At 40.6% G+C, this 20,705-nt stretch overlaps 1 protein-coding gene across 1 annotated transcript in view; it reads right to left on the reverse strand.

Annotated features, from left to right (window-relative positions):
* LYRM4 (LYR motif containing 4) overlaps positions 1–10,625 on the reverse strand; it is a gene marked incomplete at both ends in the record, with an annotated part of 80,689 nt that extends 70,064 nt beyond the window's left edge. The window contains one exon of the mRNA XM_079533055.1: positions 10,540–10,625. Within this exon, the coding sequence (XP_079389181.1) occupies positions 10,540–10,625 (86 nt within the window). The remainder of the gene's footprint in view (positions 1–10,539) is intronic.
* Positions 10,626–20,705: the final 10,080 nt, after the last annotated feature.

Here is a 20,705-nt window from a genome sequence, read left to right on the forward strand (position 1 = left end):
CAGAGTCCCAGGGAGAAATCCCTACCATATGCACTACCTCATCTTGTTATTCTCCCCATAGTCTGTAGGCAACATCAGGATGCATTTTTCATTTTCCTTTTTCAGTTCCTTTACAGCAGAGCTTGTTTATCACTATTTTTATTTTCTAGTACTCACCCCTTCCATTTCCTCCAGGAGCTACAGAAGTTGTCTTCTGCTCCAAGTCAACCTCTCTTTTGAGATGTTATACCAAAACAAAAATCAAAATGCTTCTATTTCATTTCCCCCACTCTTTTCTCTGTACTGTCAACTTCAGCTAGAAATGAATGTTTTCCCCCATTCCCACAGAAGAGACCTGTGTATTACAGAATCATAGAATCACTAAGGTTGGAAAAGACCGCTATGACCATCAAGTCCAATTGTGACTCCACCACCATTATACCCACTAAACAACGTCCCTAAGTGCCACATCTACTCTTTCCTTGAAAACCTGCAGGGTCAGCGGCTCTACCACCTGCCTGGGCAGCCTGTATTACAGAAGTCATTTGTTTGACACACTGAAAAGAGAAAACTGCTAAGCGAGGCACAAAAATACAACCAAAAAAAGTATAAGTTTGTAAAAGATATTTCAACTCCCTGGTCCATAGCACTACTCAATTCAGTTTATTGCAGCTGACCTTTACTGTGCCTCAAAGTTCGTATCAGGTGAAACTGTAACAGAATGCTATTGAAGTAACAGGAATAGCACTACTTGCCCCTCAGCAAATGTATTCATATTTAAGACATTTGCAAAATGCTGGTTTGGAGGAAAGAGATGAGATCTGAATGCAGAATATGGACCAGACACTAGAGATCCAGAGGGTAGAGAATACAGAATCAAAACAGGAAGCAGTCTGAAGCTGGACATGAACAAGATATACCTAAAATAAAAACACATGGACACATTCTTAAAGACATCTGCTGAAAATCTTCTGGGGAAAGCAACAGCTTAGTTCTGTGATGAAAAAAGAAAATCAAGTTAGAATGACAGATGCCTTGTAAGAGAGAAATTCCCTGGGAAATGCCTTTTGTATTCATAACCTGTGCAAGACGGTTTATTAAAGCTCTCTCTCAACATGATAAATGCATCCAGCTCTCACTGAGCAAAGACTGTCAACATTCTGAAGAAATCTTATCATGTAATCTTACCAAGATAAAATTTGAAAAATAGCAGGGCACCAACATGCTGATGAGTGACAAATGTCTCCATACCACAATTATAAGTGAGCATCTACGATATTTGTTCTTCTTTTGAATAAGGACCAAATCTAGCAGACCGTTTAACCAAGTTCAGTGCTGAACAATGGCTTGCAGGCAAGCAATACCAAGGCTCTTAAGAGATCTGGATCCACATTCCTCCTACTTAAATATGTGATGAACAGGTGTTTACACTTGCCTGTGACTGCAACTCAGCACAGTGACATCCTGTGTATTTGGAGTAATAAATAGTAAAGGTGAAGAAATACTGCCATGAAACAACAACATGTGCCCTGCAAGCGAATACTCAGGAGGAGGAATCACATGGTGTGCACAGAAAGATGAAGACAACTCTACAACTTCAGAAGAAAGAGGGAATTCTTCTCATAGGTATTTAAGGGCAAAATAAAGCCGAACGAATAAGATATTGACAATAATCACTGATAAGTGATTACCTCGTGTGGAAAGGTTGTTTGCTTTTTAAAAGAGAAATGCTTTCCTTTGGCAGCTAATATGATACTACCTTAATGTTATACTTGCTAACAATCTGGAAATAGGTTGTGAATGGATTCAGATCAGGACACACCACACAAACAGACTCAGGAGTGTCAAGACTTGGCAGTGAAGTTTGTAGAGACTGACTGTTGTCAGATTCAGAATCTGAATGAATGTTTTGAAACTCCAGCTGATTTGACGTAAAAATTTCATGGAGCTGTATTTATTTAAATACTATTATGTTGAATTGTATACAAAAATACAGCTAATTCTGCTGATTTATATAAATCAGCATTCTCACAATTTAAGCGAAACCTTTCTCCAATCATAAGGTCAAGATAGAAGAACACTGCAATTCAAAGGAAATAATTTGTAGTAAGACTGAACGTTCAGTAAGACTGGAATGTTCAGCCTGGAGAAGAGGAGGCTCAGGGGAGACCTCATTGCTCTCTATAACTTCCTGAAGGGAGGTTGTAGTGAGCTGGGGGTCGGCCTCTTCTCTCGTGTCATTAGTGATAGGACCAGAGGGAATGGCTTCAAGCTACGGCAGGGGAGATTCAGGCTGGACATTAGGAAGTATTACTTTTCAGAAAGGGTGGTCAGGCACTGGAATGGACTGCCAAGGGAGGTGGTGGAGTCACCGAGCCTGGGGGTGTTCAAGGAAAGGCTGGATGTTGTGCTGAGGGACATGGTTTAGTGGGAGCTATTGGGAATAGGTGAACGGTTGGACTGGATGATCTTGAAGGTCTTTTCCAACCTTGGTGATTATATGAAAATGATCTATGATTCTATGATTCTACGAACAAAATATTACGGTTTTGCGATTTTTTTTTCCTTATTGGTCTTCCACATCATGACATCCACACACAATCCAGGGTGGCACTACTTCCATCATCAGCAAACTCAGAAACCTCAGGAATGGCTTTAACAGAAGGGTAGTTCAGGCAGCTTCCTCGTTACGAGTTGCTAGAGCAGTGGTTCTGATCACCTGCAGTTTCTTTTTTTTTGGCAGAAGTACTTTTATTTATTTATTTATTTTTAATTCAGAGCTCTGATCTTCTACAGAATGCTTGAAATAACAGCTTGTGCCTAGTGTGCCTTGAGTAAGTCTTTAAGTTACAAAGTCAGAATCTTTTCACTGTGGGCAGTATACAGCAAGATACAGCCAGGAGCTAAACGTTATAGCCACATCCAAGAACAAGGAAGGGAGATGAGCTAGGAAAGTATTTCAATACTTAAGTATTACTACATGAAGTTTTTTTTTCCTTTACCAGTAATCATACGCACACATCTATCAGCACAAATCATTGCCTGAAGCACCAATTTTTCCATTAGTTTCATTAGTTCTCAAACAAATTCTAGTGGTAATTAAGTCCTACAGAAGAAGAAAAAATGTCCTGTTCTACTGCGCTATATAAAGATTGCAAATATCCAAGACATTAACAACCACATCTGATTTACTCAATTTGAGTGTCTTTACTAAAATTACAAAGTCCACTAATCAGCCTTTGAAGGAAGTCTCCACTGACTCTACTTATCTTTTTTCCATAAAAGCTTTTCTCCCCCCCCAGAACTCTGGATGCCACATCCATGCTTCACATTTTTCCTTGTAAGTTACTAGCACTTAAAACTCTCCTGTGGGAAACTAGTAAATAAAAATTGGAATCAATGAAGTTACATCAGAATTGATCCACAAATATCCCTTAGCATTTAGAAGGGCATAATTTTACAGGGATAAAGCGAATGCATTTGCAAAATGACAAATCCAGGAAAGCAACTCCTAACGAACACATTCTACAGCTCTGACAAAACTGCTTTATACTGGGAAAGTTACCATCAAAATCAAAACATTTCGCAGAATTGTTTCCATTTGGTTTACAATCTCATTTCAAAGAATGTTCTGATGGCATCCAGTGGTTATGTTTTGCCATATTTGCCTACAAAGTGTTTAGTTGACTTTCCAAAATATTTTTTCATATAGAATACTGAAGTCAAATGGAATAGTCAGACCCAAAGTCTTATAATCCAAATCATGTTTATTTTTCTATTTTTTTTTCTCCTAGAAAGTGCATACATTTCCATGCTTTACTACAATTCAGAGTGTAGTAATTTTAGTCCTTCTCACAGCTCCAATCCTAAAAGTACCACCTCACACTATTGACACCTCTATTCAAAGATGGATTGATTCTCACTGAATTAGATACAAAAGATGCCCTGATACCATCTGCTTGGTATGCAGCCACTGCAGTAATATCCACAATTTAACTCTCTGGGAAAGAGCTCTATTAATAACGCCAACCCCAAACACATCTGAATGCTCTACAAAACCAACTCACAGATGCGCAGCTCCTGTTAGTCCACAATTTTGGGTCATACAGCTGCCAACTCAGAACAAGTGTCTGGAACAGCGCGTGACAGAAATACCACCGTGTTCTTGGCTCACAAACACCACAGCTGCTTTACTTTTTATTTATTTATTTTTTTTAATACGTTTCAGGGATAGCCACGTACTCATTATGCAGGAAACCAACTAAAAAACCCTGAAGTTCATTATCACCTGGAGCATAGCCAACAATTACACAGCGAGAAGGGGAAAAAGTTCTTCACTATCCTTGGGCAGCCAAGAAAAAAAAAAAAAAAAAAAACAGATCCTACAGATCTGCACATCTGTCATCTCATTCTTACAAAGGAGTCAGACAGTTCTGCTGGACAGAATTGACTATTCTAATTTCTGTGCTTCCTATCTCAGTCACAGACGACCACTTAAGACAGAACACAATACTTCCTACAGCACGGCATGTTTCTATTTCCTCATTATTGATTGGATCTACACTTACATATTTTTAATAACATCATGATCCAGCTTTCACACCCCTCCTCCTCTCCCTCTAATACACTGTAGTGTCTCACCAAGAGTTGACAATCTGCTGGTGGATTCCATCAGTCACAAGCATTATCAGGAGAACCAATTAGAAAAAAGCTTGTCCAGCTTGGAGAACTATCACACACAAAATCTTAACACAGCTGTTAAGTGAGCTGAGTGACAAAAATACTAAACAACCAATGACCAGATTCCATACAATAGGAATAAAATCATAGAAAGTTTTCAATTAAAGTGACCAAAATAAGGTATGAGAGGAAGAGAAATAATCCCATTTTCCAGAAAAAATTAGAGGAAAAAGCAGAGGAAAAAAATCAGAGGAAAAAATCAGAGGAAAAAATCAGAGAAATGCATATTTTCTTGAATTTTCATTGATATGAGTCATGCTGCCAAAACAGTTACTGGAATCTGAAAATGCCTCCTTGAAGGCCAGAGCTTGCCATGCAACAGCAGGTCAGGCTAACCTGTACTTGTGCGCAAATCCAGTGGCTCTGCCCAATGCTGAACTAAGGCACATGTGTATCTGAGCATCCCACAGCTACTCCTTCCCAGCAACAACTTTACCTCATATAACCTCATACAAGGTTATAAATCATAAATCAGGCGCTCTGCAATAGGGCCTACAAAACCCTACATGTTTAACTACATTGTATAATGTAAGAAAGCTTCCAGATCTTACAAGAATGAAATCAAGGAACTGCAATGCACTGATTATGCATTTAACCTCCACTGAGAAGTCCCTTTTATTCTAACTGAGCCAAAGCACTAAGAAGTTGAATGGCACATCTGGGCCCACCTGGCAAAGGAGGAAGAAGAAAAGGTTGCATTAATTCTCAAGCAACTGGTAACTCTCAAGGAACTCCTGACACCATAGACAGCAACATAATGAGCTTATAAGAAAAATAAACACCTGGAGGATAGATAAAAATAAGGTAGAAAGCAGAGATAAGATTTAATACAGACATGACACAGCTTTTAATGATGATTCTGATAAATAAAAAATTCGAATTCTGTTTAGGAAGTAACAAGATAGATACATTTAGGGTTGTTTTGAATGTAAAATTTATGGTCAAGCTCTCTAAAGCAAAAGTTTCACATCTTTCTTCATTGCAGAAAAGCACAGAGCAGTGCACTGACATAGAAAAGTCAAAACAATTTATTATATGTCTCTGTTCCTCACCTCAGCCTAAGAAGTTGATTAGCACATTTGGTATCTGAGTGATAATTTAACTGGGGTAGCAGTTACGCCTCAAAATGTAACAAGACCAACGTTAGTGGAACAGCAACAGAAAGGGCAAGAAATGGTGCATCAGTGAACCAGACCATTTGTCCAAATGTCCAAGGACAGCTCTTGGTATTTTCGTTAATCACAAGTCCAGATTGATCTTTACCTAACAACAGCTGGCATCCAGTATTGTTTATTTTTCTATTTTCCTGTTTGCAAAGGACAGATTACTTCTTGCATACACTAAAATTTGTGTCAGCTGAAATCTTTTGCTAAACACAGATCAGCATATATATATTTATTGTAGGTCACTAAGAGTTTTTAGACCTTACGATACAGAACACCTGGATGTCCACGCCAATCACAACAGTACTGACCACAAGGGACATTTCGCTACCCAACGGGATTTATGGGATGACTAGCTCACTGCCACTAACTAAAAGAAATAAAAACACATTGTTTACATTTAGTTCAGATATTGAGCCTACCGCAAAACCACAGAAATCAAACTTATGTTTCAGAAGAGCAGCTTTAATACCTAAAAACATTTTAAGAGCGTGCTCTGCGCAACATAGCAAAAGCCCCAAATGCTTACTTACTGCGTTTTTATTCAAAATAAGGACAAGCAAGCAAACCAACCATATTTATTACAAACAACTTCTGGAATTTTTAAAATGAAGGTTTTTTTTTTTTTTTTTTTTAAACATATTGATAAGATCTGCTGTAAAAACATAGTTTCCTTTTAAAAACAAATCTATTTAAAATTCTGAAGTTACAATCTTGCATTAAAAACCTCAGCTTACAACAGTCTATTTTTAAAGTAAATAAAGTGGCCTTCAGATGTCCCAGTCACATTGCCAATTATGTAATTCAATGCAGGAGAAAGAGTTGATGCAAAAAACCAAAAACCCAGCCTACCTAATTATGCTTATTCATGTCCTCATAGTGGCAGAGGCTTAGAAAAGTCAGATTTACTAATTGCAAAATCCTGAATGCACCCAATTCCATTTGAGCAATGTCCATTAATGAATGCTTTCCACACAAACATTGCTTTGACCTATTTCTTTCCCCAGTTCTTCTATATTAGGGGTAGTTTTATCAATCATTGCACGTAACATTGCACATTCTAACTAGAAAATCAAATCCATTAAAATGCAACTTACATAGACAAGAAAATAGAAATCTGCAACATTCATCAACTATTAGAACAGAATGGATAACTGAAATAAATATTTGATAAACCACAAGGTGTTAGACAAAGAAATAATTTGAAGCCTGTGACGTTGCTCATAAACTTAAAAAATTAAAAAAAAAAAAAAAAATTAGAAGGGTGACCAGCAGAAAGAAAGTAATAAGATGTTCCCAAAAGTTAGTAGTCAGCAGCAGTCCAAGACTGGAAACCAGAAAAATCATAGTGGTGGTGTTTAACTGAAATTTTTTGAAGGCAAAGTCAGGTCAGCCACAGTATGGTTTGGTTAAACCTGTTGCAAAAACCTTAAAAAGGAAGAGTCAAACTGTCTCTGCGTGACCTGATTCAATCCTTAACTGCCCTTCTGCACAATTCCAGTGAGTTCTGACCACTGAGCATCAGTCACATTAAACAAACAACTTTAAAATTCAGATTACCTTCATTTGCAACCAGCTGTTTTAACAGTTGTGACACTGTAATGTGATGAAAAGCACAGCAATGACAGCAGAGTAGCAAAGTCCTAGGTCGCAGCAAGTGAGGACCTGCTCAAATGCAACAGCTCTGGACACAGAAATAAAGGAAAGAATCTGCTTACCTTTGGAAGGCCTTAGGTGTACAGGGATCTCCAGCAAGATACCCTCACCTCCACTGCCAACCCTTAAACAAGATCTGCCAGGGGCTGGAGCCAGGATCAGCTTGTACCTGAGCTCCCCTGGGTTGGCCCTGCCTTCCCACCAGTACTCGGTCATTGGTTCAAGCTGTGACTTGGCATTTTCACTAAAAACATTTTTCACAAGTTTTAAAATTCTTTTGTTTGGCATTAAAAAAAAGATACAACAAACCTAAACAGAATTTCATTTGTCATTTAAATAGCAGAAGTCACCTCCTCAAATCAATTGAGATTGTAATGTGTTATGCTACAATCAGAGGATCTCCTTTTTGTCAACCATACAGAAAAAAAGAAAAAAGAACAACCTCTCTTGACTGGAAACTTGACACATTCCCTCTTGACATACTGATTTTCCAGCAGTACAAATCACATTTCTTTCTTCAGATAGATTGTTGGCTAGGTGATAGAACAGAATAGCAGACATGAAATTACTGTCTGCTAAGTTCTCCCCTGATGTTAAAACCTGGCAGCACACGTGGGCTGCAGAAGTCTCCATAACACTTAGTGCAGGACTCCAAAGACGATCCCGTGTGCTGTTGCTCTAAGACAGTCAGTGGTGACCTCTGTTACTGAAAGGTTTTAATGCTGCTCTTCACAGTTACAGCACTAAAAGTACTGCTGGGCTATAGAATAAAATGTATTACATAGTGAGTAGAAACTTACAGAATGAAAATACTCAATTTTACATCACAATCGTGGTCACATCACACTTAAGAGAAAAAGCACAGAAGGCAAATGTGGAGACAACAACCAGCAGACCATCCTTCAGGCACACACTTATGCACTGTCTGCAACAGCATTCTGAAATTCTGCAGCTGAAAACGTGAATCAATATGATTCATCTTTTATATTTTTTCATTACAAGTCAGTTCTATACAAAGTCATTGCCGTGTCCTGGAAGAAATTTAATATCACATTACAGCAGCCACACGGACGCAGCAGAACTGCTTATCAGGGCAGGGAAGAAGCTCGCATGGAGCCCATGTTAGCTGTGCACGCAGCATAAACAAACAGCAAAGCACGATAGTTGTGGTCCTGACAGATCACTAAGCGTAACAGCTGCCAACTGCTTCTTGCTATTGCATTTGGTGTTCACAAACTCTCTCAGAAGGGCATCTTTTTGGCACAGAGTAGCAAATGCCCTCTAACAGAAACCACTGCTGCCCCTGAGCCAGAGGCAGGCACTTGTCCCAGCTGTCCCTGGGCTCTCTCTGTGCCTGCCCAGCTCAGTCCGGCCCTCAGCCCTGGGCTGCAGCTCCCAGGCTAGGCTCTCCCCGAACTATTAAAGAACATCCAAAGGAGGGCTACAAATGTGAGGAAGGGTGCAGAGGGCAAGATGTACGTGGAACAGCTGAGGTCCCTGGGTTTGTTCAGCCCAGAGGAGCCCAGAGGGGAAGCCTCACAGTCGCTGAGCTGCTCATGAGGGAGCAGAGGGCAGTTCTGAGCTCTGCTGTCTGTGACAGCAACAAGCTCGAGGGAATGGCATGGAGCTGTGTCAGGGGAGGGGCAGGTGGGGGCTAGGAAAGGGTTCTTCATCAAAGGGTGATGGGCATGGAATAGGCTGCCCAGGGCAGTGGGCATGGCCCCAGTGCTGGAGTTCAAGGAGTGTTTGGACAGTGCTCTCAGCCATAGGGTTTGAATTTGTATGGTCCTGTGTGGAGCCAGGAGCAGGACTGAATGACAGTTGTAGGCTCCTTCCAACTCAGGATATTCTGTAATTCTACACATTCTCTGGATTTATTGTATCTAAGGACAGGTCTATATACAAAACTGAGATCTTCTAAGGAAAGTAAAATCACACGCTGCAACATGGCACTAAGAAATAGCAAATACCCAAGGTAAACCTGTATCCTATGATTTCCAAGCTGCAAAATTTGTCAGCACAAAAACACTCACCAGTCCACCTGTTGCTGTGTGACAGCCAGCTTTGAACTGTAAGCCAAAGTGTCCACACAGTTTAGACCCCTCAGGAACATATCTCATTGTGAGGAGAATCTGAGCCCGGTACGGCTTACAGAAGAAGAGAGAACCTAACAGTTCCCTAAGTCCCCAACTTCTCCACTGATAACCCCAGCCAGAAACACTGCAGCTCAGATCAGGGGTTGCATACTATCGCTCAGCCTCAAGCCATCCTTGTTGCTCAAAATACCAGCAAGTACTCAGGGCAGCAAACAGCAGGAGGAAGCCTCAATAGCAGGGGAACTAAGGGAGGAAAATGGGAACTTGAGGAGTTAGCAGTAAGGGCTTACAAGCTCCAGCCCTTTAGGCTTCCTCTCTTGCACAGCAAATAACGCTTATTCCTTAAGGGTCACAGAGCTTGCTGTGGTTATGCCAGTTCAAAGCTTTCTGTTTCCAGCTCAGCAGTTCTTGCAGGCCTGGAGATGATTCACAGCGAAGGTAGCTCACGTGTCTCTGCGGTTCCACAGAGTGCTAAAGTGAACACAGCCATACCAGGGGGAAACACAGCAGGGACCCGAACACAGCTAGGCCTGTGCCTGCAGCACTCAGCTACCCTATAGTGAGAGCATCGCTCAGTGACACCCAGAGCAGACAGACAGACAAGCAGCCAAGCTGCACGGCACTTTATGCAGCCCTGCTCCCTCACGCAGCACCCAGCACAGCCAAGCCGGGAACTCCTCCAGCCCGGTCTCAGCCTGCAGCATTCAGTCAGCCAGCAGAGCAGCGCAGCACGCCGCATTCAGCCCCAGCCCTCCGCAAGGTGCCCGGGGCCGCCGGTGTCCTCCAGCCTCAAACACGAGCACGGGGCAAAAAAAGAAGGCTGTGCTGGGCTGGGCTCTCTTGTCCTGTCCCCACCCCGAGGCTCCCCGTTATTCCCCCTTCCCGACTTCCGCGAGGAGCAGCACCTGTAATTGTAGCTGCTGAAGCGCTGGCTCTCTCGTAGCAGAGCGCGGTACAGCCGCAGCACCTGGGCCCGGCTGGACGCTGCCATGTTGCCGGCGCAAAGCGGCTCCTCCCTCCCGGGCGCTTTTCCCCGCCCGCGGCGCTCGGGGCCGCCTTTCGAACCCGGCTCTCTCTGCGCGGCACGCGGCTACGCGACGCGGGAGAAGGAGGGGGGTTGAAGCTGGGCCCGCCCCGTGCTGCTGGGCGGGGTAGATGCCGACGGCCTAGGCCCGGCCGAGGCGGCCCGGAGCTGGGCAGCGGGCTGTTTTTGTGCGGGTGTCTGTGTGTCGGTGAGCGCAGCGTGGAACTCGGTTGTACGTGCGTCTGTTGTGTGTGCGCGTTTGCGGCCTTCTTAAAGGTGCGTGGAGGAAGCGGGCGCTGACTGTAATTAACGGGAGGAGGAGGGGGGTGGGAAACGGTGTGCGAAGTTGGGTAGTGTGAGGTCGGGATTGGGGTCTTTCCAGGCCTGGAAGTTAAGCAGCCGGTGAATAACGTGATTGCTAAGCAGCTTGGCGTGCCTGAGCCTGCTGCACTGTGGGCTTTGCCTGCTGCTGCCTTAATGGGAGGCCGTGGGCACGGGCTGAGGCTCCCTCTGAACACTTGGCAGCACTTATGTGCTGTGTGGAGACGAGCACTGGCACAGGCTGCACAGAGGCGGTGGGATCTCCTCCTTGGACAGGATAGGAGCCTGAGTACCCTGCTCTGGGCTCCCTGCTGCAGCTGGGGTTGGGTCAGATGGACCACAGGGTCCTGCCAGCCTCAGCCCTTCTGTGATTCTGTGCTTTGTGAACCATTCCTCCTTCAACACCCCATCTGGAGTTGAATTCTGTTATTAAAACCATACGTGTTCCGCAAGCTCCTGACTGTACCTCATATGCTTTTGAATTAAGCAGTGAGAACTTCTGAGGGAGATTAACAAGTTCTTCCTGCCTCGGCTCTTTTATTTGCAAGAGGAAACCCCTGGTAGCATTTTTCCTACTTTCCCTACAGCTATGAGAAATGACCACAGAGGTGCTATTGGTGAATTTAATGCACAGGCCTACATGTGTTAGAACAGGCCTTGGAGAGGGCAGTACCCAGACAACAGTCTGTATACACAGTGCCTTGGTATCGCACAGTCCAGAGAACAACAGGTACCTGAACAGTTTTAAAGAAGCTCTGCTTGTTTATTTGTATTTTACTCTCTGCAGTGAGGCTGAGACTCAGATTCTGCTTAATCACCTCTTATATTGTTTATGTCTGAGGCATTTCAGTACTTTTCCTGCTGGAAGCACATAGCATCCCCTCCTACTGAAAGTTTTGCCACTACAGAATAAATTTGGTCTTGTAGCTTACACATATGTTGCCCCACCTATGATGATAATATTATTGTAATATGAATTCTTTATATTCTTACCTGCATCACAGCACATTTTGTAAATAGGATATATTTATATGTATTCTAAACGTGTCTCTGACAAAAGTATTTCAGTTTTTGCTAATTATAAACTCAGGACAAGGGGAAATGGTTTTAAGTTGAGGGAGGGAAGATTTAGGTGGATTTAGGTTGGATGTCAGGGGGAAGTTCTTTACAGAGAGAGTGGTGAGGTGCTGGAACAGCTGCCAGAGAGGTGAGGATGCACCATCCCTAGAGGTGTTCAAGGTCAGACTGGATGGGGCCCTGGGCAGCCTGGTCAGATATTAAATGGGGAGGTTGGTGGCCCTGCATGTGGTAGGGTGGTTGGAGATTCATGATCCTTGAGGTCCCTTCCAACCCTGGCCATTCTGTGATTCTGTGGAACTCATTATATATGTATGCTTGAGTATTGTTTTTCGCGCCAGTTGTACATCTGATGTAATTACTGCATAAAACTAAAGTAGTTCCTAGTATAAATAATATCAGTGACACGTCTTAAATTTTTGTGTGCCTGCTCATATGGTCTTTGTATTAGAGCAGCTCTTTTAGGCTTCTCCAAACTGACATTTTCCATACATGCCAGATTTCTTGGGTATTCTTTTTATCAAAACCCAAACTAGAAATGTTAGAGGAAATGCCTTTTTAAAAATTATTTTATTATTTTTTAATTTTTAGAAAAACACAAGCAATGGAGACATCGCAATGAGCATCATGTTGTCAAGGCCTTCCTTTTAAAATCACAAAACAATGTGTTTTGTTCTAGCTTTTGGCCTTCAGGAAACACAAACAGAAAACTTTGTTGAACACATGGTTCAGAAACCTCTGTGTTTAAAGAATCTAAAGAACTGCCTGGAGGACTGAATCCTTTTAGCCCAAGCTATATTGCTCGCCCAGGCTGCCATGCCAAGAGTGGAGTCTACATGAATTGCCAGTATTCCCCTATCCTGGTAGTTTTCAGCAGTTGCGGTGCTTAATATGTGTTAAAGCAGAACAGCTTTAATCCAGAGATTTATCATCTTCGCTGAACACAGCAGCAACAACCCCATCCTTTGTTTGGGTCATGGGCTTCAGACAGCTTAAAAGATGTCATGTACAGAACAAAACCTAGCTTTGAGAGTTCAGCAAAATTTAGTGGAGTTATTCTGTAGGTGAGCATGACAATGGCTCTATCAAATTTTAGAATAAGCTTTATTATTTTCAATGAGTAGAACATTGTTATTACAGTCGTCAACTATAGAAGATGTGAGAATAATTAGGAAAAAAGCAAGAGGCATTAGGTAAATCTTGGTTACAAGAGCACTTGGTTTAATATTTGTATGGTAATTAGAGGTGGTTTAGAAATGGCTTTGGGTGTTAATCCTGTTTCTGAATCTCCTTGACAATGATTGAGGTTGTTTATTTATTTACTCATTTGTTTAATAACCATGTTTCTTTTAAAGAAGTATCAGAACTTACTATGTTTAAAATGAGCAATAAGCATGTGTACTATCAAATGCAAAGGAAGCACACCAAAGCAAAAGAAGTCTTCTCGTCTCCCCTTCCTGTCTTAACCTTTATTTGACTTCGGAAGGGAAGAACAATTTTTAAGCAGAAAAACTGGAAAAAAATATTATTTTCTTAAATATTTTACTAATGCTTTTTCTTAGAAGCTTTTCTGAAGCCATGGATTATGGTCTCTGCTGATCTGCAGTCAGAGAGAATTACTTCTGCTGTGACTAAAGTTTGTAATTTTAAGTAGGGTGGGTTGGATATTTCTGCTGGCCTTCTGTTCAGGTGCATCACTGCAGGCCTACAGAGTATTTCAAGGACAGACACAGCCCAAATGATTGGTATGACCTCTGTTATGTCCTATGTGACCCCAAAGCCTGTATTTTGGGAAGCAGAGATGACTTCTTTAACCTGTTTCTTCACTCCCTGAGTTTAGTCTAGATGCCAAACCTGGACCAGTCAAGACACAAGATCCAAACAATCCGGATGGGTGGATATTTTTCTTCCTTTCTTTTTTTTAAGTTATTTTTAAAAAAATATTTTATTTTTCAGAACAACTCTTGTTTAAAACTCAGTGCTATTTTATTACTTTTTATGATGGTGGGAGTAGAGAGATGTTGCTCTTAATTGCAGAGGCACATGTATTTGAAGGGGGTTGACCAGTGTACGTTTGTACAAAAATTTTTGCCTCTGGCATTTGGTCTGTCAGAGGAAAATGCCTTTCCTTTTTTGCATTTCGTGATAAATGAGCAATTTGAGAATAATACAGTAATATGGGTATCTGGAATAGTTACTAGTATTTGGAATATGTAGCTGCTCAAAAGGAGGGGGAAAAAAAAAAGAAAAAGGAATTTGGATGACGTACCTGAAAAGATGTTGGACTGCTGTCAAAGGAAACAGCTGTTATATTCTCCACTACACGTTGGATGTTTTGTTGTTCGTTGCCAAATTGTTCCTTATGGTGCAGTATTTCAGCTTTATGACATGGCACTCAACACTTTAAGAGAACATGTGCTTTCCTGTTATGCTGCTGCTCGTGTTGATTATTTTCCTTTTGGGGTCAGAATGATAATTGATTGCTGTGATATTATCATCTCTCAATTATTATTTGCCAGTTTGTGAAAACTTTCTCACTTTTCCCTGCTGCTGTGGCTCTCTTTCTGTCTCTTCTTTCCAGCTGTTAGTTGCTGATGGACAGTGTCATGCACAGCAAGATCCAGTCTGGGTTATTTTAGATCCTTTACAATAAGGACTATAAGTCAAGGGAAATCTTTGTCAGAGTTGTAATGAATTGTATGATTCAGCCATTCCCTGTTGTGAGCAAAATTTAGACAGTATCTAAAGAAGGCACTGAATAACTCTGCTTCTTACAGCTCTTTTCTCTTTTTTTTTTTTTTTTTTTTTTAATTGCCTTTTTGGACAAGATATTAAAGGTAGCTTTTAATCAGGAGAAGAAACTTTTGTGTTTCAAATTCATCTGTGCTCCTAAATTATTTGCACATCTTAGAAAATTTGAGATAAGTGTTCAGAAGGAAAAAGAAGCAATAGGAAACTTTGTCCCTTTTTGTGCATTACTCCATTTCTTTCTGAATTGACACACAAGATGTTTGAAGGCTCTAGGAACAGTAATAATAATTAAAACAAAGAAACCAAAACTAGCTGTTGGTCTTCTGTTGTAATAGTTGGCCTTGTAAGGAATTCCTGTCTTATCACTGCTCCTAAGACTTTGCTGGTTTGTGATCTCTAGTGTTGCGGTAGGACTGGAAGAAATGCTCACTTTTTTCCTTTTTGGCCTCAATTTTAGGTTTTCAATTTCCTGTGGCCATGTGCAACTCCGGAGGATTTAATGGGCATTGCATCTGCTTATGAATTATATAGCATGTTAAGCAGCTAGGTAGTTCAGCAGCGTGGGATAACATCTGGATCAGCGTTGTGCTATATTGATATATTTCATATTGATTGTAAAGGACGTTTGTAGTGGACGTACCTGTAAAGTACTTTGACATTCATGTATGAAAAATGTTTTAAGAGTCTGGAATTATCATTTTCCAAATATCAGAAAGACTAGAAGTGTCTTCTTCCTATCGGTTAGAGTCGAGCTGATGTGGGAATATTTGCTGCCTGAGGTAAAATAATTGCTGGAGTTTAAGGCATACCTTACTTTTGCCTCATTGTGACATCTTTGGTCTTCTATCTTTTGTCTGTGTCAGTTTTTGTTCCTGGAGGTCTGACCATAATAATTAAGGACACGTTTATAACTATCTTATGCTTCTGATGTATTTATAGGATAATTGTCACTATCTTCTATATGTCTTCATACTTTTTAATTCTGCTTTTCATATTTAGACTGACTGTGCCAAAATTTGCTTTCCAGCCCGTCCCCAGAGTGAAGGTAGAACACACCAAATCTAACAGGCAAATGAAGTGGGGCTGAGAAGGTATCTCTGCTTGCTGGTAAGTAGTTACAAATGCATTTAACATTCTAAATCTGTGCTTGATGCTCACATTGCCACAATTTTTAGGCAGTAACAGGTTTTCAGTCCTTGCCCATTTTAAATAGTAACAATAAAAATATTTCTCATCTTTACAGTCAACAACTGTTAAAGACCTTGCTGTACATCTAATTTTACTTTCCACATAGATTTAATGGGTTTCCTTGCTACCAATTCCAAGAGAAAGAAAGCAGTGAGACCCAAGGTATAAAGACAGGTGATAATGATATTCTGAAGGACAAATTATATCACCTGTGTATTAGAGCATGTGTTTCTTTGAATGTAGTTCCTTTGAATGCTGTCCATGTAAGCAACAAGTTACTGCTTGGTGCAAGCACAGGCAGCAGAATCCTTATTTTGCAAGCCATTTATAGCTTAATAGCATAATATAGTCAATCCAGTGCAGGATGCCCTGGTGAATGGTAATAATTATGCACTTAGAAACCTCACCATTAACTTTCCAATGTTATGTTTCTGTTTCAGACACAGAGTAGGCTAAAGAGAATGTGTGTTTGTGTCCCTTCATAACTCTTTTGTTTTAGTTCAAATTGAGGTTGAGGATGCTTTTCAGCAGGGATGCTGACCGGTGAAATAGAGCTAGGGAACAGTGTACAATTCTGCAGAGGGGAAAGGAGAGTTGATGGGAAAATCAGTAGTTTGAAATACTGTTTTGGCAAGACTTGTGGAGAATTTATCTATGAATTTAAATGTCTGCTTGTTCTTGATGTTCTGCAGTCAGCTTTTTTGAGTGTGCTTCATGACCTGGGATCTGTTTGGCTCTTTTTTTTTTTTTTTTTTCTTTGTTTTTCTTTCCTGGCACTACACATTCTCTGTTTCTTTATTTTTATGCAGGTTAATTGTATATTTATTGAACTTTTGCCTTTTTTGAAAACACATTCTGATGAAATGTTTGTTCACTTTAGAGGGGGGGGTGGAAGCAGAAGCAGAACAATTTATCAGAGTTCTTGCAGAATTTCAACTGTAATTTCTTTTAAAGTGTAGGATTTATAAATTGGTTTGACAATCATTGCTTTGTATTCTCAGTTATTTTTTGCTTTAAATGTACATTTTCTTGTTTGACGTGGGTTTCAACTTTGATTTTATTATACTAATTGATTTCAAGGTGGACAAACTATATATTGCATTGCTCCATCCCTTATGTTCTAAAATGGACACGCACGTATATAAAATCATGAGATGTTCAGGAGGTGATTAAATACCAGCTCTCTACATAGTGTCCTTGAAATGTGAAAAGCCAGTTGTTTTTATGTTGGCATCCCAGCTTGATCGAGTTTGGTGGAAGAAAGTTCTCAATGGAGAGATGCTGAGTGATAAAATAAATGACTGAGTGGGAGTTTACGTAGATTACTGCAGCTTGTGTTTTATGTAGTATAATTGCTTGGCCTTTTATTGGGTAGCATTTTTTTGTCTGTCTCCCTCCCTGCACAGGTTGTTTTTTCTTCACTCACCCTGCAATGTTTCTTACTGTGGTACTGCTGGTTTTTTCCACTGTTTTCTTGTGGTAGTTTTTATTTAATGTTTGTTCTACGAACAGAAATTCTACTGGATGCATGAAGACTTGAACTAAGTACGTGGAAAAAATCTATTCTGTTTTTATGTAAGACTGTTATTTTAAAATAAAGTAATTTTTAAAAATAAACACTGGTTAAAAGACCTTGCATGTTTTAACAACTCCTGTATTGTCACCTGTTTTAAGAGTTCATTTGACTGATTCTCCTTTCAGACCCTTGGTAGAGCTCACTAGGTTTGTGTGAAAATTGATCTTTTAGGACACTAATTGCAACTGGTTTTAAAGAAAACCTAAGACAATGACTATATTTTAATTTTAATTCTCTTAGTTAATGCCACATCCATTACGTACTTACGATTCTTTTGTTGTGTGTCCATGACCTAAAATAACACCTTGTTCTTCATTACTAGTAAATATTTGATTCTTTCATGTTTTCTATTTCTGCCCAGCTTGTATAGCTTTGTCCATCCATTCAGTGTGTGTACCATGGGTCAATAATGCAAGATGAGGGGTGTTTTCTGTAGAGTAGAACGGGGAATGCTTCCATGTACCAGAGTTTGAGATATGTATACTGAGCTCTGTGTTTACTTTTCACTAAGACTTGCTTTAAAGGCTATTATTTTCAAGTATCTGGTGTGACAGAAGGGCTCTCTGGCACAATCAAAACATATGGCTTCCTTGAGGCAAAGGTTTTTTTTATTCTCTGTACTGTGCTTTATCTGGCTTAAGGCTTGCTAATGTTTATACACTTATAGCATTTGTTACCTGATAACATTAAAGATAATAAAGCACAAAGCTGTTTGAGTGCCCGTCGTGCTAGAGTGGTGCATGCTATAGGCCCAATATATTCTCTTTTCTAGCTTAGTGACAAAGAAGTTAGTAATGCTAGTCATGTTCTTTCTACTGTAGAACTGTCACACTTTCTTCTATCCTCTGGTAGCAGGACTGGATAGAGATACGAGCAAGTGTATAGTCTTGCACCTGGATAGGAATAACTATACGAATCAGTACACGTTAAGGGCTGACCTGCTGGAAAGGGGCCCTGCAGAGAAGGACCTGGGTGTCCTGGTGGATGACAGCAAGGTTGACCACAAGCCAGCTATGTGCCCTTGTGGCCAAGAAGGCCAATGGTATCCTGGGTGCATTAAAAAGAGTATGGTCAGTAGGTCAGGGGAGGTGATCCCCTCATCTCTGCCCTGTTGACTCATCTGGAGTACTGTGCCTAGTTCTGGGCTTCTCAGTTTAAGAAAGCCAGGGATCTAGAGGGAGTCCAGCTGGAGCACGGCGGGGATGGTGAGTGGCTATGAGCATCTTCCTTATGAGGAAAGACTGAGTGAGAGACCTGGAACTCTGGAGAAGAGAGGACTGAGAGGGGTTCTTGTAACTGTTTATAAGAATCTGAAGCACAGGAGTAGAGTCGATGGGGGTGGGCTCTTGTTAATGGCTAACAGCAGTAGAACAAGAGGCAACGAGTAGAAAACTAGAACGCAGGAAGTGCCATACTAACACAAGAAAGAGCTTTGGTCAGGGTGATGGAACACTGGAACAGGCTGCCCAGAGAGGTTGTGGAATCCCCTTCTCTGGAGTTATTCAAGATGCCTACCCGTGTGACCTACTGTAGGGATCCTGCTTTAGTGGGGAGATGGACTCAATGATCTCTATAGATTCCTTCCAACCTTTACAATTCTGTGATTCTTTAATTTAAACTAGTGTTTAAATTTACATTCTCCTTGCTTTGTTTGCTACAGAATACTTAGTTCTCCTTTAACAAGTTACAGGCGATAACACCTTTTTTGAGCACTGTAAAGTCCATAGTATTCTAACATGGTCAATTGTAGTGTTAGAAGGTAGGTATGCTTAAATAACTATGAAGTGTAATTGGCTAAATCAATCCTAGCTGTAAACTTCAACAGAACCAGAGCACGATTCTATCAGGAAATAAGAACGGGATTAAGCAAATTCATTTTAAAACTAGACTGATATTTATTTGAGTAGGCAGAATTTTAAATTGAAGAGTTTTTTTTTTAAACTTTCTAATGAATATTTCTTAGCATCACTGCCTATAAGTCAGTATCACTTGTTGCAGTTAAAGTAATTTTAAGAAAAAAGACTACGCTTTTTACCCTAAGGCTTTAAACATAGTTAATAGGCTTCTTTAGCTGCAGATACAGAAAGTATTTCACAGTATAAGCACAGTATTTTCAAATTGTGTTTTCTGTCTTTTGGTAATGCTTGTGCATTCGTAATGTAGGATAAACAGAGTGAAATTTTAAAGCTTGTTAATGAAGGTTGGCTAGGCAGTTAATTCATGTGAGTCTTCTTGAATATGCTTGTTTTCTAAAAGAGCAAAGTCAGTCATATTGCAGGCCAGCAATGTGTTGGAAGACTGATGAGGCAGCACAGAGATGTGATAAATTCATGTGGGATTTTGAAGAGAAGGTTGTCCATCCACATGTATTTTATTGCTGGGATCAAGGAAATAACAGCAGAGTAGTTAAAAATGTATAGAGAGTAAATACATTTGCTAGGAAGAACAGGGTAAAGGAATAAAACTGAGAATGCTCAGCGCTGCAGTCTATTTTTTATTTTCCCCTCTGAAATTTGTATTTCTGTGAGGCCAGTTGTCCTGAGACAAAAACTGCGGCTGCATGAGATTTGCTGATGGAGCCCTTTGTCTTGTTTGTGAATCCTGCTGTTCATGTTTGTCCAGCATTTTGTAGTGGTGCTGGTTTGGATTGAAATGGGTGACTAGTGTTTGGAAATCCACGTGGTAGGTTGCTTCCCCCCACTCCCTCCACCTTTCTGTGTAGCACTCTATAGGCCAGTTGCTTTTTTCATGTTTTTTCTTTCCTGTCTTATTAATATCTACAGCCCATGTGACTTGAGATGGGATGTAAATTGTGGTACAGTGTTTCTGAACAGATTCTGTAGTGTAGTCTCTATCAGCAGTTCTAGCCTGAGACTTGGGGTTAAATTGTTCTTGTAAAATGAAGGGGTCTTCTGCAGGACCAGAACACAGCAGCCTAAATCACTTGCACTTAAATAGAGAAATAAACAAATCCCATCTTTATTTTCTGATTCACTCAGTCAACAGAAAAGGGCTTCAGAAATGGGGAATTATGCCAAAACAGTAAAGGCTTTTGCATTATGTAAAGAAAAAGCATCAGAGTAAGTGCAATTTACTTCTCTCTACAAATCATGGGACCCCTTTACACGTTTCAG

This window comes from Tetrao urogallus (assembly GCF_951394365.1).
Source record: "Tetrao urogallus genome assembly, chromosome: 3".
NCBI lineage: Eukaryota > Metazoa > Chordata > Aves > Galliformes > Phasianidae > Tetrao > Tetrao urogallus.